Below are 17,775 nucleotides of genomic sequence, written 5' to 3'. Positions count from 1 at the left end.
AAACCACACAGCTACAAAGGAGTTTTAAATTTGACAAATCTTTGCTAAACAGCTCTTGTCAAAATCACAGTTACAATAAAAAAATCAGTTCAGAAGAGTCAGGGGCCAGCTCGAAGTCTGAAGGGTCCTCAAAAAAGTACCATTTAATATCCTTTGGTGGGCCTACTTGACTGTAACAGTGGTGGCCAGCAGCACTGTCAACCCCAGAAGGCACTATCTGATTTTCACACAATACCTTGGAACGAGTACCAAAGAAAACTTGCCCCAAACCTGGATCTTGACCTCCAGTAATTCTCCTTTCTATATGCCTATTCTTTTCCTTGCACTATCAGAGTTTCCAGCTCCTCCTCGTTAGGAAGATTTGGCTGTGGCGCTTCTGAAGGAAAGCATCACGAAACCCAAAACAACCCGCCTCAACTTTTATCAAAGCAAAAAAAGGAATTAATATCGATTAACAATAGTGCAAGAGGGAGGCGCAGGAGAATACAGCACAGTATTCGGGAAAAGAAGGGCTACTGCTTGCACAGGCCGTAGCTTTGAGCGAGGCAAGGTCAGACCCGGGGGCAGAACCAATGCGCGCTTACTCGGGAGTAACTCCCGCAGCGTCCAACGAAACTTCCTCCAAATGGAGGTAGGGCTGCTTCCGTGCAGCGCGCTTGCTCGGAGGCAAAGCTCGCTGAATCCAACGGCGTTTATTCCCAAGCAAACCTGCAGCTGGAAACTGGTTCCGGGGCTAGTAAGCCTCGGCCCCCGAAAAGACGCCCGGCGAGGAGACACCCGCCCGGCTGGTGGGCCGGCCTTGCTTCGGCTTCCGCCACTGATCCGGCAGCACACGGAGCGAGTCCGCCTCCAGCGGCATCTCCATCCGGGTGGCGGCGAAGCGGGAGAGGGTCCCTCAGCCGGGCTCGAGTGGAAGGATGGGGCAGGCTGGCCCCGAGGAGGCCGGCCGGGATGCGGCCCAGGGGAGCACCGTGGGCCTGGCGGGGCCGCCTCAGCCGCGGGGCAGCCCTCAGCCCGCCGCGGCACAGACGGAGGAGTCGCAGCGCCGCCTCTTCTTAATAAAAGGTCCACGGTCCCGCCCCCCGCCCTGCGCGCTCGGTTTCGGAACAGACGGGAGGGACGGAGGGAGCGGGGTCCGGAGCCCGGGCCGCGCACGCTCGCTCTCCGGCGCTTGAAGCCCGTGTGTATGTCTGTGCTTCATGGTACCGGTTGTGGTTGCTCAGTTAGTGGTGAGGTAAAGGCACTTTGTGCATGCTCACTTCCCCATATTCCTGGAAGTAAGCCTATAAATTAAAACCCAGGCTGAACCTCATCCAGATTAAAATCCGAGAGGGTCTGGTTCAATGAGAATAGTAGTAGGCAGACTTGTGCTGCCCAAACACGAATTGCATGGGGTATTTTGGAGGTATAAAAGTTCACGTTCCTGGATGAAACTTGGCGGGGGGGGGGGCAGAGCATTTAAGTTGCCACAGTTGTAACAGTGAGCTACTAAAATGTCAGAGATGGGAACCGTCGCCTTTTAGGATAAAAAGCGGTATATAAATACTTGAACTAAAATAATTACTATACCGATTACATTTCCCTGTTAAGTAACAGCGAGGAGTCTGTGTATAATTTATCAAAATTGTGCATATGTGTGCTAAGTGTACACATGGGATTGTCTATTGCCTGTACCCCAAGTATACATACTACACAGTGTGTTTATGTGCAAGGGCTGAATATGTTAATCTACACCAAAGTTGCCCATTATTTTCTTTCTGGAAGTGATTTCCGTGAAGGAATTTTGGTCTATGGACATACACACACATGGCAGCTTCTTGCATAGACAGGTGGCACGTGAAGTGTCCCTAGAAAAGATTGCAAACTGCACAGTTGAACAATACCTTTGTTAGGACCAACCAAAAATAGTGTGCAAGCTTTTGTTATGTATTCCCTCACAACTCAGTGTTCAGAGCGGGATGTCTGCCCTGCTAACTGTGCTGGACCTGGAATGGTCCTACCCGCTGTATGAACTAGTGAGATATCAGCATAAACTACCTGGGTCCACTGTGGGGAATTGGATGTACTCAAAACATCTGGTTCTGTATATTAGAGCTATTGTGATGGACCCTATAGAATTTGGAAGAGTGGATCTCTTAGACTTAAGAAGGCCAGAGCTGGAGACTCATCTGCTGTATGTGGCATATCCTCTTCAAATACCAACACATGTTCAAGTGACAGCTTGAAGTAATTAATGCTGTAAAATGCTGCATTATGTCCTCCTCTCAGAAAAGGGAGCTGGTGGTGTGGAACATCTGCACCAGAGGCACTTGAATGTGCCAGGTTGTCTTGACAACTGTGAGATGTAGAGAACCAACTGTATATCTCTGTCCTTATAATTTGTACCATGGGCAAACTTTGGACAGTCACCTAATACTACTACCAGAATTATTCAGAAATTTAAGATGCCACTGTGATCTTGAGCAGCAATACCCCTCTTATTTTGGTAGTTTACCAAGCAGCTTGATGGCTGTTCCCTTCCTTTGGGAAGCACTGATAGTCCTTAAGTTCAAATGGTTTTTTAAGTATTTCATTTATTTGCCTTTACCTAGGCAAAGGTGACCTGGGTCTGGTTGTTTTACTCTTGTTTTCATTTTGTTGGCAGGTGGAATTTTTCTTACTACAGTTGCTACTGCAGGAATTCTAGCAGGTTTTGGTACAACACTTGCCATGGCTAAAAAGAAAAACCCAAACTGGTTCAATAAGGTTTGATTATTTTAAATTTCTTTGCAATTGTGATAAAAATGTAGCCTTGTAATGGTGTTATTACCAGGTTCCTTTTAAGGACCAATCATTTGGAAAATAGAGTCATTGTTTAAAGAAGATAGCATGGCCATAACGGCAGAATACAGTTAGGCCTGTGGTAGGTTAAAATCAATGTGGTTTTTAAAATTTAAATTTTAGTTTTTAATTTAAAACAGCAGCAGCAGAGGCTGCACAGTACTGACTCCAGATGCTCTCTGTCTATTGTACTTTGCAATAACTGCTGTTTTCTAGTCAGCAAAGGCATTTAAATGCTATCTCTGTTCATGTATCCCCCTTTATAATCAATGTTAAAACTGGTTCTCTGGCTTGCCAGCGTAGATATCCTAACTCTGCCATGCCATCAGTCTCAACTTAGTATTACTCAACCAATCAAACACTGCGGACATTTATTTTTCATCTCCTTGAAACCTGCTTTGCTGAGTAACTTGATTGTACAATGTTCTGAGCATTTATAGCCCAATATGATGCATGTTTACAAGTCCATTGATTTCAGTCGGTCCATTCTGAGTATGACTAATGTTAAACATTACCCTATAACTACAGGATCATTATGCCCTAGGCAGTAGTTGAGCAGATTTCTAAACAGCACTTCTCTTAAAGTTATTGCAGAATTGGTAGTTTAGATTAACAGCATCAATATAATTAATAAAGTTAGCTGCTTCTTCTCCAACTTACTCATTCCCATGGTCTGTCACCTCTGTCCAAAACAAAGCCCTGAAAATGTGAAATGTTTCCAAGATGCTTGGAGTTCTGTTTTCCACAGCACATATTCTGTTAGGATTTTGTTGTTATTCATATACAGAGAAGTGCCCTAAATTAATAAAAGAAACTCTATAATGTAAAAACAGCAGTTAATAAACATGTGACCAACATCCCTTCTCTTAAAATAGTAGCATTTCCCTTTTTTATCAATGAGATCTTTTCTTCTTTAGTGAAGTTTCTAGCAATTAGTTCATTACTTGTCTTGAAGGTATAAATAGCTTTTGCACACATCATATGACAAAAATTGTCTGTAAACAACACAGTGTAGCCGAATATTCTATACCCTTGAGGCATTACCTCATGTGCAAATGCTCTTGAACCAATATACCCAGATTCATAGTCTTCAATTATTGCTCTTTGAAGGCTTTTCTGCTCAACATTTTTACAAAAATACCCTGAATGTATTTTCATTTCAAAACTTGTTGAATCCTTTCATAATACAAAGTAGAAAGAATCTTTATTTTATACATTCTGTTTGGATTCTTTTACATAGCAAATTTCACACAAAAACCAGCTGTGGATATCTTTAACAACTGATACAAAGACTCATGAGATGTTTCATAAATACAGTGGTACCTCAGGTTACATACGCTTCAGGTTACATACGCTTCAGGTTACAGACTCCGCTAACCCAGAAATAGTGCTTCAGGTTAAGAACTTTGCTTCAGGATGAGAACAGAAATCAGGCTCTGGCGACGCGGCAGCAGCAGGAGGCCCCATTAGCTAAAGTGGTGCTTCAGGTTAAGAACAGTTTCAGGTTAAGTACGGACCGCCGGAACGAATTAAGTACTTAACCTGAGGTACCACTGTAATAAGATCCTGCAGGAGTTTAATGTAATGTGGGCATAATACAGTACTTGCACAGCAATCCAGTGAGGTGGTTTGTATTACCTCAGTCACACTCCTTGGCTGAACCTCTGGACTTTTTGAAGTTGGGACTGTTTAAAAAGTTGCACAAAGTTCCAGTGAAGATTAGCTACTAAAAATAGAAATTGAAAGTACGAAAACATTCATGGATTATACATTTGTGAATGGTGGCCCATATGTCTTGTTACAAATACAAATGTAGAGTAGTTTTGTACTGGTTCAAGTGCCCTGTTGTTACTAGCCAAAATATTCTGGGTATTGTAGCCTTATGAAAATCATCTGAATTATCTTTTAGAAATCCCTTTCACTCTTAATGGCACTACAATTTGCCAGAGCTCCTTAAAAGGAAACTGACAGTTTCAACCTGCCTACCTACGGGACCGCCTCTCCTGGTATGCCCTGCGGAGGACCTTAAAGTCCACAAATAACAACACTTTGGAGGTCCTGAGCCGCAAGGTGGTTAGATTGGTCTCAACTAGGGCCAGGGCCTTTTCAGTACTGGCCCCGACTTGGTGGAATGCTTTGTCACAAGAGACCAGGGCCCTGTGGGACTTGACATCTTTCCGCAGGGCCTGCAAGACAGAGCTGTTCGGCCTGGCCTTTGGTTTGGATTCAGTCTGACCCTTATGTTTCCCTCCCCTTATGGTTCTGATTTATGGGCTACTACTAAAATGAGGCTGCATTTTAAATTGTATTTTAACCCATATTTAAATTAACTATTTTTTCCTCCCCCCCCCCATTATGTTTTATTGTAATTTTATTGGTGTTAGCCGCCCTGAGCCCAGTTCTGGCCAGGGAGGGCGGGGTATAAATAAAATTATTATTATTATTATTATTATTATTATTATTATTATTATTATTATTAGCTGCCTTAATCTGTATGCAAACATTCAGACATTTTTGAACATAAGTATCCCTGGATAAAGCAAGACCAAATTAGTGTTTTAAGCTTCTCTCCAGTAACCATTCTTTTGTTAATCACTTGAATGTTTGGAAAACCAGGAATGATATACATTTGTGATAAGAAAACATTCTCAGAAAGCAACTTGCCCTACCTTACTGAAAATGCTTCTTTGTTGGTTCACTATGATATATTTCTGTTCATTAAAACAAAAAACCTTCTTCTAGGGTGTGGTTGCAACAGCTGCTTTACCAGAGAGTGGTTCGTCCATTGCCTTACGTGCCTTAGGATGGGGTTCACTTTATGCCTGGTGTGGAGTTGGACTCATCAGTTTTGCCATCTGGAAGGCTTTGGGAGTTCACAGTGTAAGTAGCATTACTTTATGAATCATTATGCTTTTGAAATTCCCGAAAGCTTATACACTTTCTTATGCTTGTTTATATTGCATCATGTGTGAGCCTGGTGCTTTATAATAACATACTTTTTTAAAAAAAGAAAAGAAAAAGCCAGTCTCTTGTTCCTAGAATCTTACAATCTACTTTTTGTTAAAGATCAGACAGAACAAAATGGAGGGAACAGAAAGGCAAAGATAATAAATGGAGAAAAGGGGAAATAAAAGAGACAAGGAGAGCAAGGGGTGAACATGCAACTCTTGAGACTTTGTTTTGTAAATATTACTGTATTTTATGTTTCATAATGCTGGATAGGACCTGAAAATACAATTGACACAAAATGCTTGGGCTCTCCCCCATGAGTGGTGATTTTGTCTTTCTTAACCTCTCTCCTCCTCCCCTCCCCTGGGCATAATATATAAGCTATTGGGTACTAAATCAGGAGCTGGCCTGATACTGATGCTGGCCTGTCAGCACCCATGATGACAAAAAAGAAAAATAATTGGAAGACATAAGGTGTTCTTATTAATCAACCCTGAATCTCCTACAGCAACGGTGTCCAACTTCCAAGAGGCTGCAATCTACTCTCACTACAGTGGTACCTCTGGATGCGAATGGGATCTGTTCTGGAGCCCCGTTTGCATCCTGAATAGAACGTAAGATGCATCTGCGGGTGCGCGGGTTGTGTTTTGTCGCTTCTGCACATGCGTGTGACATCATTTTGAGCGTCTGCGCATGCACGAGGGGCAAAACCCAGAAGAAACACGCTCCGTTACTTCCAGGTTGCTGCGGAGCATAACTTGAAAACGCTCAACCTGAAGCACATTTAACCCGAGGTATGGCTGTATAAATAAACTGGCAGTGATCTACCCATTGGATTGACCAGAGTTGTTGAACTTTTTTTGGTTTGCGTCGATCTATGTAGATTACGCGATCGGCAAGGATTGGCCAGGGGCAGCCTCGTAGATTGCAATAGACAGGTTGGACAGGCTTGTCCTACAATTGAGGTTCATGGACTGGAAGTAGAGTTTTCATTTTCATTTTAGGAATAAAACTTGATGGGTGTCCTGGTAGAAGCAAGGAGGTTAGGGAGTTGTTCAAGGAATCAGACTGAATTCTTCAGCGATCCAGATAGTCACAGGCCACATAAAGAAGATATGAATAATTCTCTCAGCTCCTCCCTTTGCATGAGACAGCAATTGCGGAAGTCTTCAGTTAAATATAACTCATCAATTGGCTCACATGAAGTGAAATTGCTGTGTGTTGTGGGTGCAAATCTCATTCACAACTCTGCTTATTAAAGCAAGATATGATCATCTGAACACAGCCAGTGTGTCTTGTTGCCCTATCTTGTTACAAACAGAAGATTCACCAAAAGCTATTAACAGATAATTAGCAGGTGGTCTTACCATCAGAAGTTACTTTGAGTTCTTACCGAAAATTTAATACTTTTTTATTACTTCAATTAGTAAAGGTAAAGGGACCCCTGACCATTAGGTCTAGTCGTGACCGTCTCTGGGGTTGCGGCGCTCATCTCGCTTTATTGGCCGAGGGAGCCGGCGTACAGCTTCCGGGTCATGTGGCCAGCATGACTAAGCCGCTTCTGGTGAACCAGAGCAGCGCACGGAAACGCCGTTTACCTTCCTGCCACAGCGATATCTATTTATCTACTTGCACTTTGACGTGCTTTCGAACTGCTAGGTTGGCAGGAGCAGGGACCGAGCAACGGGAGCTCACCCTGTCGCGGGGATTTGAACCGCCGACCTTCTGATCAGCAAGACCTAGGCTCTGTGGTTTAACCTACAGCACCACCCGCGTCCCATTACTTCAATTACCATGGTGAAAAAAAGACATTACTACGATTTTAAAAAAACCAGATATGAAAAGTAGGAGAAAAAGATATGCTTGAAGAAATTTGCTAGAGTCAGACACTTACTTTCTGATTTATTTAACAGAAATTAGCTGTGTCAAAGACACCACCATTTGTGTTTTGTATAGTGAACTCTATGGGATCAATGGAGAAGAGGAAAGAGGTGAGATTTGCACTTGGAACCAAATAGCCGTTCCAGCTGCTCAGCCCCATTCCCATGCCTGGTGTCCTGCTAGGAAAGGACAAGAGCAGGAAATGCTGGAATAATCCTCGTTCCATATGCATGTCATATTTCTGCACTCAAGTCAAATGTGGATTCAAAATTGATAATCTTTCATAAGCTACTTTCAAAGCTATAAAGTAGGATGTAAGTAAATAAATAAATGCATACATTTTGACAAACTGGCAGGTGCACTAGCTGCTCTGGCCTAAGCACTGGTTGATAGTGTTGTTACATACTTAGTGTTACTGCAGCCATGTTCTCATGATCAAATCATGAGTTAATAAGGATATGCGTATGCTTTGCATACCAGTACTTCATTCTTCCCTTGACACAAGTGAGGAAGCAAACCAAGAAGCCGCAGTCAATCCATAGTTTCCTGTATTTTGTGAACCATGGTTCATAGATCCCAAAGAAGCCAGACTTCAGTAGTCAGCTTTCAATTTTGGCCATCTGTTGGGACAGTAAGTGTGGTAACAGACACAAGAAATCCCAGAAGCCGCTCTGCTTTTGAGGAGCTTAGGAACTGTTCGTTTAGGTATTTTTGATTACTGCTTTGGCATTTTTGTTTTAAGTGCCATATAATTCTATACAGTAAATGAAATACTCGGCTGAAAAATGATCCATGAAAATATCATCAACAGAGAGACTGCATACACTTATCTCCAGATGAATCTGATGACATACTCATCTGTAAGTACATCTTGCAAGGAGTCTTATTGGGAACTGACGAAGTCTCTTGAGGGAAGGGTTATGTGAAACAACACATTGAACATTTGAAAGTCATGTTGTCTGGTTATAACTCCCAAGTTATCTATGCACTGCTTGCAGTGCCTGAACTGAAGAGGCAAAGAAGGATAAATTAATGCTAACACATTAACTAAAATAGGGGCTATAGTTGTCTTGCACAACTTTGGGTCTGCAGGGTCATAGTAATAACATCAAGCAATATTGTATTGCCATTAAGTACCCTTTAATACATGCAATCCTGATTTTAGCAAGGGAAATCTTTAGAAGGTGACACAGTAAAACAGAGATTAATGAGGATTAAAAATAATGATGTAGGAACGCATCCCAGGAGAGTGCCCTCTAAAGATGCAATTGGAGAAGACTTCCTGGAAAGTCCTTTGTTGCTGCACAGCTACATCTGGTGGCAGGAGAGGAAATGGGCCAAGTTTTAAAAGTTCTTAAAAGGCCATTTCTCACCACAATCTTAGCTGTTCTTTTTCTGTTTGTAGTGTTAACTCTTGATAGATTATTTTTCCTTGCTGACTTCCCCTTTAAAAGTATTAAGTTAATGGGAATGTGCTTGCACTTCTAACATCATTAATTTATATTATGTGTTATTTTTTAAAAGAAAACCTGCTTTGGGAGGAGGGAATTTTAGAGTAGCGAAGCAGTGGGGAGTCATATTTCCTGTATCATATTTCCTGTATTTAGTCGTGTCTGACTCTTCATGACCTCATGGACCAGAGCACTCCAGGCACTCCTGTCTTCCACTGCCTCCTGCAGTTTGGTCAAACTCATGTTAGTAGCTTCGAGAACACTGTCCAACCATCTCATCCTCTGTCGTCCCCTTCTCCTTGTGCCCTCCATCTTTCCCAACATCAGGGTCTTTTCCAGGGAGTCTTCTCTTCTCATGAAGTGGCCAAAGTATTGGAGCCTCAGCTTCAGGATCTGTCCTTCCAGTGAGCACTCAGGGCTGATTTCCTTAAGAATGGATAGGTTTGATTTTCTTGCAGTCCATGGGACTCTCAAGAATCTCCTCCAGCACCATAATTGAAAAGCATCAATTCTTCGGCGATCAGCCTTCTTTATCGTTTAACTCTCACTTCCATACATCACTACTGGGAAAACCATGGCTTTAACTATACGGACCTTTGTCGGCAAGGTGATGTCTCTGCTTTTTAAGATGTTGTCTAGGTTTGTCATTGCTTTTCTCCCAAGAAACAGACGTTTTTTAATTTCGTGACTGCTGTCACCATGTGGAGTGATCATAGAACCCAAGAAAGTAAAATCTCTCACTGCCTCCATTTCTTCCCCTTCTATTTGCCAGGAGGTGATGGGACCAGTGGCCATGATCTTAGTTTTTTTGATGTTGAGCTTCAGACCATATTTTGTGCTATCTTCTTTCACCCTCATTAAAAGGTTCTTTCATTCCTCCTCACTTTCTGCCATCAAGGTTGTGTCATCTGCATATCTGAGGTTGTTGATATTTCTTCCGGCAATCTTAATTCCATCTTGGGATTCATCCAGTCCAGTCCTGTATCAGGTAGTCCCCTCCAAACAGCTCCCCCACCCCTGTTTGCTTCACCTAGTCCTAGGCCCATCCTGGTTGGTTAAGGCTACCAGGCTTACCTGCTTTAAAATGGCAATAGTTCATCTGTTGTTGGAAGAGACCATATCTGGATCCCACTGTTCTTCTGTTATCCTGTCAATGTTATAATAACCAATTTCACCCAGGAATTTGTATAACTTGCTCAAAATCAGAGCATACTGATTTCTTTCATTATGGCTTCCACCCCAGTTTTGGGACTGAAGCAGCCTTTGTCACTGCAGCTGATGATCCACATGAAGAAATATACTGGGAGAGTTAATTCTGCTGGTCTACTCAGTGCCTTTCAGTACCATTCACCTTCATATGGGCAGTTTTGCCAGATTAGGGCTGGGGGGGGGGAGATATTACTCATCTTCCCTTTCAGAAGGTTCCCCACCCTGCTTTAGATTATGATAATAATCTGGCTCTATTGGTTTGGGTTTTTTAAGTCCTGGTGTATTACATTGTATTTTATTATATTTTCAACGATTGGTTTATTGTTTTTATTTTCCTTTCAATGCATCCTTTAGAAACAGCAGGAGACATTCAAATCAGCTAAAGGATGTTATAGGTAAATCAGAGAGGGAGCTGCACAGTTCAATTGAAATTTCTCCAGGTTGCTCTGTGTGCATCTAAACTTGTAAATACCGTGGCATGTGTGTACAGCAAACATATGTTTCCAGCCACATGTAGCAGCCAAGTACATGTGTTAAGGAACTGTGTTAAGGATTGGCTGTGGCATTCACTGCATGTACGCCTGCTTGCAAGGTTGCATTCATCACATATGAAGTGGCAGTGTACCAAGTCTCTTGGATCATTTCTCTTAGTTCATTCTCTTTTAGCCTCTCCATGCCAGCACTGGTGTGTTTGCTGGCGTAGAAAGTAGGAAAAATACAAGTATTCCTGCCCTTCTTCCCCATCCCTTGATCTGGATGTTAAAAAGACTTATGAGGCCAACATTCTGAATAAATGCTGTATTGCTAGGATCAAGATTGTATCTGCTGTTTAGAAAGGCTGGACTCTCTTCCTTGTGACACACTACCAATTTGCCCTATTTATACTATGTCTGGTATAGCCCTTTGCTCTCCAGAAATATCCATCTGATAATAATGGAGACAGAGTCATTCTGTTCCACAAAGAGAACATTCAGGAGAGAGAGGGGTGTGTGTGTGTGTGTGTGCGTGCGCGTGCGCTCCCGCCTCACAAGAGTTCTTGTGTATTGAGTCAGCAGATGGGAGCAGAAGTCTTGTCCTCCCTGCCCCCCCAAATAATTTTTGCCTAATTGCAAGTATCCTCACGAATCAGTTATTCTAAAGGAACGCATCTAATGATGACAACCTCTTTTCCAGCTTTAATTTCAGTTCCCATACAATGATAATAGCTACATTATGTCAGCAGAGAAGCGATTTGACATAAATATGTAATAGTTTTCCAGCAGTAATAGCTGAATTGTGGCAATTTATTTTTAGCCAGAGGTAATAAGCAGTGTATCTTTATATTTAATTAAAGCTGCAATTGCAACACTTTCCAGCCATGGCAACATAACTTTGTCTATTTGCCACTCCCAGCTAATGTTTTTGTTTAGAAAAGAGAAAAAAAAGTGGGAAGGAAAGAAAAAGAGAGGGGGGAAGTGTTCAGAATTTGAAGTGATCCATGGCAATTAACAAGCTATATCATCTGAGAAATAAAAGCCCTTTGTTCAGGGTGTCCGCCATAAATCAATTTTCTATCACTTCAGAAAGCAGAAACGATTTTGTTTTTCATAGCGAGGATGAGTCATAAAGGATATTTGTGCTCTAAAAAAAATGAATTGTAGTTAATATGTATACAGCTGGTGGATGTGAACCAAGAAAAATACTGTGGGGAGGAATTCTATGACCTTATAATTTATAATTTTCGTGACAAAATGTCTAAGTCTCTTTGCTCTGCACATATGTTAACCTTTAAAAATGCTAAGAATAAGCTGGCTTTGTGTGCTTTCATCATGTATAATTAAAATGTAGACTATTAATTTAATGTATTTATGTATTCAAAATGTTTATGTCCTGCTCAACTTTTGTATTAAACTAAACAATTAGAGAAACAAACTCAAAAATATAAAAAGGAATGCATAAGTCATAGGAATACACCAAGTAACTATAAAGCCAGGTTAGATGGCAACGCCCATGGAGAATAAAAAGAGCGCATAAGCACCATTTTTAAAGCTTGATTCGCTTTGGAAAGGCCTACTTGATTCATAGGGGAAGGGCCATGTCTCAGCTGCAGATCATTTGTTTGGCCTGCAGAAGGTTCTTGGTTCAGTCCCCAGCATCTTCTGGTAGGGCTATGAGAGAGTCCCTGCTCTTTGGAGAGTCAGCAGAGAACACTGAACTAAGATGGACCAGCGGTCTGGCTCCATATAAGGCGGCTTCCTAGGATAAATGAGTTTTGGACCAAACTAGATGGAACAGGGGCGTACTTCCCCTGAACTTGGAAGCTCCATATAGCCACCATACTATTGCAGCCGGTTATCGTAAGAACTGCCCTTCAGCTTTAGGAACTGATATCTGAGTTTCCTCCTCTTAACCTCCCCATTCCTCCCCCATATTTTATGTTCTGTCTTTTAGATTGTAAGCTTGGCAGCAGGGACTGTGTTGTTTTAATTGATTGTATATCAGCTGCTCCTGGAGCCTTTTTGGCTGATGAATGAGGTACAAATCCTCTAAAATAAATAATAATAAATCCTAACCCCAGCAGCCATTGATAGACCTTTCCCCCCCAATTAATTTGTCAAATCCTCTTTTAATAATCCTTGAGGTTTGCTGTTTTTAAGAACAGCTTTCCCCCCAGCCCACCTCCAATATCAGTTAGTGGCCCAAGCAGCAAAAAAAATGCTTAAAAGCAGCGGAGAGTAGTGAGGTTGGATTGGGATACTTCCCTGGCACTGCTGTTTATGTTAAAAGAAAAAAGAACCCAACTATGCTTCAGATGTGAAGGAAGCAGAAACGTGTACTGTATAAAATACAAGTAGCCGACCCATTATGTCTATTTTGGAGTTTTGATGAATATTTGGAACAATGCCCTGGCTATTAAGAAAGCCTGTTTTCATAAGGTTAACTCAGTATTTCTGCATATTCTGATAGCTGGTGTGACAGTGATCACATCTGTCATTTGGGCGGAGAAAGCAGTATCTCCCCATAACGCTTTCATCAAACCCAGGGCTCCCAAATTCAGCGGAGAGCTCCCTCTCTCATCTTTATGCAGTACAGAAAACGAAAGGCTCATAATCTGTTTTCACTGCCAGTCAGGACTCTGAAAGGAGGTGAGGTTCTTTGAACTACAGAAGTAAAATGTAAGCAGTTCTTTAGTGTCACAAACATTAAATGAAGGCATGTCATGCCAGTGCACCAGCATTCACACTGCTTTCCTATTACTTTTCAGACACAATTCAAAGTGCTGGGTTGTTGTTTTTTAATCTATAAAGTCCCAGGTAGCTTGGGCCAACCAATACCATAGAAACTGCCTTTTCCTCTGCATTTTAAGATCTGCTGAAGGCATCTTCTTTCCTCCCCTTAACTTTATTTTTCATTTTCCCCAAATGCATATAACAAACATGTACCACCCTATGTACCACCACCAGAAACCTTCCATGCATATGCAATGATTTAGCATGATTTAGCAGGTTTGCATAATAGTTTAGAGTAGATTGCATCAGTTAGGCATCTTCTACTCTTCGTGTTAACAGATTGTCTCAGATTGAGCTATGGGTGGCTGGTGGCAAGGAGACAGCATTGCCTATTCCAGTGTATTGGATGAACATGTATCATGCGCTTACAAAATTGTCTTTGGTCTTTGTCTTCCTTGTATCCTTTGTGTCTTCCTAACCATATCATTCATACATAATAATAATTAATTTATTATTTATACTCCGCCCATCTGGCTGGGTTTCCCCAGCCACTCTGGGTGGCTTCCAACAAAATATTAAAATACTGCAGTCCATGTGTCAAGCTGAAACAGCAAAGGAACATAGACACACATTGTCAGTGGCTGCCCTGCAATTGGGGAACACTGCTCAGCTAGAGCTGGGGGAGGGAACCTGTGGCCCTTCAAATATTGTTGGACTTCAAGAAGCTGCCCAAGGCCTGTTTTTGTGTTTTCCATACAGAAGTAGTCCATCCCTCTCCATTGGCCATGCTGGCAGGGGCTGATGGGAGTTGAAGTTCAGCAGCCTCTGGAGTTCCCCACCCCTGTCCTAGAGGTTACTCAATGTCTGGGCCTGACATTTCCCAGAAGAACAGTAGTGAAGCTTCCCCTTTAGGTCTTACATTTGGGTTCAGCAGATGTATGGTTTTCTCCTTTTCTTTTTTTCTGCTTTATTTTCTTTCAATTTTTATGTTTAAAAATGCTTGATATCTGATGCTTATTTCTATATACTGTTTCTTCTTTGTTCTTTCAAGTTTTAATAAAAATTCAAGGAAAAAAAATTAGTTTTAATGAATATTTTATCTTGGGGTTGTTGTGTTTTAAAGCAACAACAACCCTGTTATCTTCTCCGAACTCTAGATAAATGGAAACTGAATTAACTGAATAAATAAAAATTAAGTTAAAGAGTAATGAACTTACTGAGATCTGAAAGAGTACACAAAATAGCAAGGATTTTCTTTGGGGATGGTGAGGTCCTTTATAGTCTATAGACGAGCCTCTTTCTCTCCCCTCTCCCAATTCAGATTAGTTTGAACAGATGCCGAAGTACTTTGCAGTAGCGCAGTCTTGTTTTTTCATGTGACAACTTGTCTGTGGTAAACATTTTAAAATGCAACATGAAATGATAGGTGCTTTCAGAGCTCTTTTTGTTATTTTTTCCTGCTGATGCAGGATCATTAGCTATGATTAGAAAAAGACTGTGATCATCTGACTTTTATGGATTATTTGCCATGACAGGAGTGGATAGTATCTGTTTTAGGTGAAAAGACTGGCAGTCTGAAGTGCAATGGTTGCTATTTGTGCATTATCACCAAGGATAATCTGCATCCCCCGCTTTCAGGCAGTGTGAAGAAAATAAAAGTTCTGCTAGGTAAAATTAGTTTCAGAAAGTTGCCATCATAAATCATATGTGCCAAGATCCTAAGTCAAGTGTGATGGCTTGTTCTGGATAGGGCTACGCTCACCTAGAAGGAAGAGGTCCATAGCTTGGGTGTTCTCCTGATTCCAACAGTACCAACTGAGGCTAAGGTGGCATTGGTGGCTAGGAGTGCCTATTTCCAGCTACCACTCACTCTTCTTGAACAGAGATGACTTGGCTCCTGTACTTCATGCTCTGGTAGCCCCAAGATTGGACTACTGTAGCAGTCCATCTGCATTGACATGTATCAGTGTGAGAATCTCAAGAGCAGAGTATGCATGCTTAGGATTTTCTTCTTCTAAGGAAGAAAGGTTTTAAAAAATACAGTTGTGAAATATCTCTGAGAATATTATTATGTGTTTTAAAGCTTCCCATTTTCTTCAAAGAAAAAAGCAATTATTTGATTAAGCCAAAGTTGCAGTGTGTCCCTAACTTTGATGTGGGTTATGTTATGTTAAATGTATTTCTCCACTCTTCTCTTGTAGATGGATGAATTTCGGAACAAAATGCAATCAATATTTCCATCAATTCCCAAAAATGCAGCACTGCCTGTTGAATGGGAGGACATTCTGAAATCCAAATGAGCAGCACATGAAGGAACTCTGACTGAATTTTTAAAAAGCATAAGAGAAGTAGAGTGTATGGAGGAAATGTCCATTCCAAGGAACAGGGAGAAAGAAGGTCGTCACTCAAAGTCAATTGTATGGAACACAGTGAGCCATACGTTTGTGCAGCAAGAGTAAAATGTGCTGTTTGATCACAGTTGTTAACTTGGATGATGGTAACAGGTATAATAAATGTAAATAAAGATCAAAATATGGATGAGAATTTGTCTGAAGCAGTGATCTCAATGTGTTTTGAATACAGAGGTTGCCACTGTTTACTGACAAAAGGTTGTTGCTACCAGACAAGCAGATGGATAACAGTACAGGCTTGCTTTTCTGTCTCATACAATGAAGTTCTAAGGTGTTAAAAAGGGCAATCACAATCAGTGAAATACACTAAAATAGTTGTTAGTCCCTGTCTGCTGGATTAGCGCTAGCTAAAACTCCTCCACTGAAAACAAAGATGTAATATTATGCTTCTGCCTGGCACAGCTCATTTCTGTTTTTAGTCAGTGGGTGACCAAGAGCCAAAGGAAAAGAATGAACAAGGTCCTCTAGATCTTTGATGTGCTCTAAGACAGGGATGGAGGACTTGTGTCCCTTCAGATGTCCCATACTACAATTCCTTTCATCTTTTACTGTTAGCCAGGCTGGCTGGAGCTGGTGGAAGCAACATCTTAGAGGGCCACATGTTACTTTTCTCTGCTTAAAGGTCTTTGGAGCACAATTCAGGGGATAGGACGGGGGTGGGGTGGGCAAAAGACTGTTTTTACAATTTTGTGGAAGAAACAGAACTGGCCTCTGTCAGAAGTGGTATACCAAGACCATTTGTCTTCTCATACCCAGGAAGGCTATAGCCTACATTCTTGTTTTATTAGAGGAAAGGATCTAACTTAGCATTTCTGAGAAATACAGTGGAGGTCTGAGCTTGTCCCCCAGTGGAACCTGGGTCCGTTTTCACTTTGATGCATCTATTTAAGAGTCCCAAGTAGGTATATGGAGGAAGTTCAGTCAATAAAGATGGATGACTCAACACCATGGGAGTTTGAAAACTGTGGTTCTAAAAATACTGTTTCAAATTTATGCCATTGAGATAGTGCCATCTGGCCAAACACATTATTTTAGCAGTTAATGATTAATTTGATGAAAGGGTAAGGTTTTTGTTTTGCTTCTGTAATGTTCTCCTCGCTGTTAAATTAGGACTGGTGCATTTAAAAGCAAACCTTCCCTTTTTTGTAGCGCATCATCTGTACTTTGCATTCTGAATGTTCTTGGTTATGAAAGAACAGGAATGATAAACTTCAACGTTGCCTGCCTTACTGTAATTATCTTGTACAGAGAATCATATTTATCTTGAACCTACTCTGAAGTAAGTTCAGTTGAGCTGAGTTTGAGTGTATAGGATAGGAGCCTGAAAGTTGTAAGTATCCTGTTAACCAGGAATACATTTTTTTAGTGACTTAACAAAGAACACACTTCACATTATAAGTGGTAAATATAATTTTGAGCACTTGAAACTTAAGGCAACTGTTGGTCATAGTCATGTCCAGATAAAAATATTACAAAACATCTTTATATTGGAAGCTTTGAAATTCCTGAGACTATGAACTTTAGTGCACAAAAGGGCTTCTGTGTATTAAACAGAGGAAAATACACACCAAAAGAACGTTGTTTACACTGATTTTCCATGCATGCAAAACCCAAATCATTTTCTTGGTCCATTATCATTACCATGTGGGTTTTAAAAAAATAAATAGAGGTCAATTCATTAAAATGTAAGTGGGCCATTTGTTCACATTCCCCCTGATGTGTTCCACATATAGCCAGAGATCAAGAAAGGTCATAGAAATAAGTAATTCAAGCTCCCACAGCTACCTAACATAAAGCCACAAAAATATAATGGGAAGGAGCACATGGTTCCTAGGTTCAGTCCAT

General features: G+C 41.3%; 1 protein-coding gene across 3 annotated transcripts; it reads left to right on the top strand.

Annotated features, from left to right (window-relative positions):
* Nucleotides 1-699: 699 nt before the first annotated feature.
* Nucleotides 700-16,063, top strand: TMEM242 (transmembrane protein 242). Of its 3 annotated transcripts, none has more exons than XR_014524409.1 (5): nucleotides 700-1,065; nucleotides 2,645-2,745; nucleotides 5,563-5,700; nucleotides 8,413-8,510; nucleotides 15,721-16,063. XR_014524409.1 is itself a non-coding variant. In XM_083496671.1 (5 exons), the coding sequence occupies exons 1-5, from the start codon at nucleotides 918-920 to the stop codon at nucleotides 15,817-15,819; spliced, it is 564 nt and encodes a 187-aa protein (XP_083352797.1). In that variant the 5' UTR covers nucleotides 711-917; the 3' UTR covers nucleotides 15,820-16,063. The 3 variants fall into 3 exon arrangements, 2 of the variants coding, with proteins under 2 accessions (XP_083352797.1, XP_083352798.1); XM_083496671.1 differs by lacking the exon at nucleotides 8,413-8,510 and adding an exon at nucleotides 7,683-7,760 and having other exon boundaries at nucleotides 711-1,065; XM_083496672.1 differs by lacking the exon at nucleotides 8,413-8,510 and having other exon boundaries at nucleotides 754-1,065.
* The last annotated feature ends 1,712 nt before the right edge of the window (nucleotides 16,064-17,775 follow it).

The sequence above is a fragment of the Podarcis liolepis genome, assembly GCF_965112155.1.
Source record: "Podarcis liolepis genome assembly, chromosome: 3".
Lineage (NCBI taxonomy): Eukaryota > Metazoa > Chordata > Lepidosauria > Squamata > Lacertidae > Podarcis > Podarcis liolepis.
Note: the sequence above shows the minus strand (reverse complement) of the source record. Positions and strands in the feature narration are given on the sequence as shown.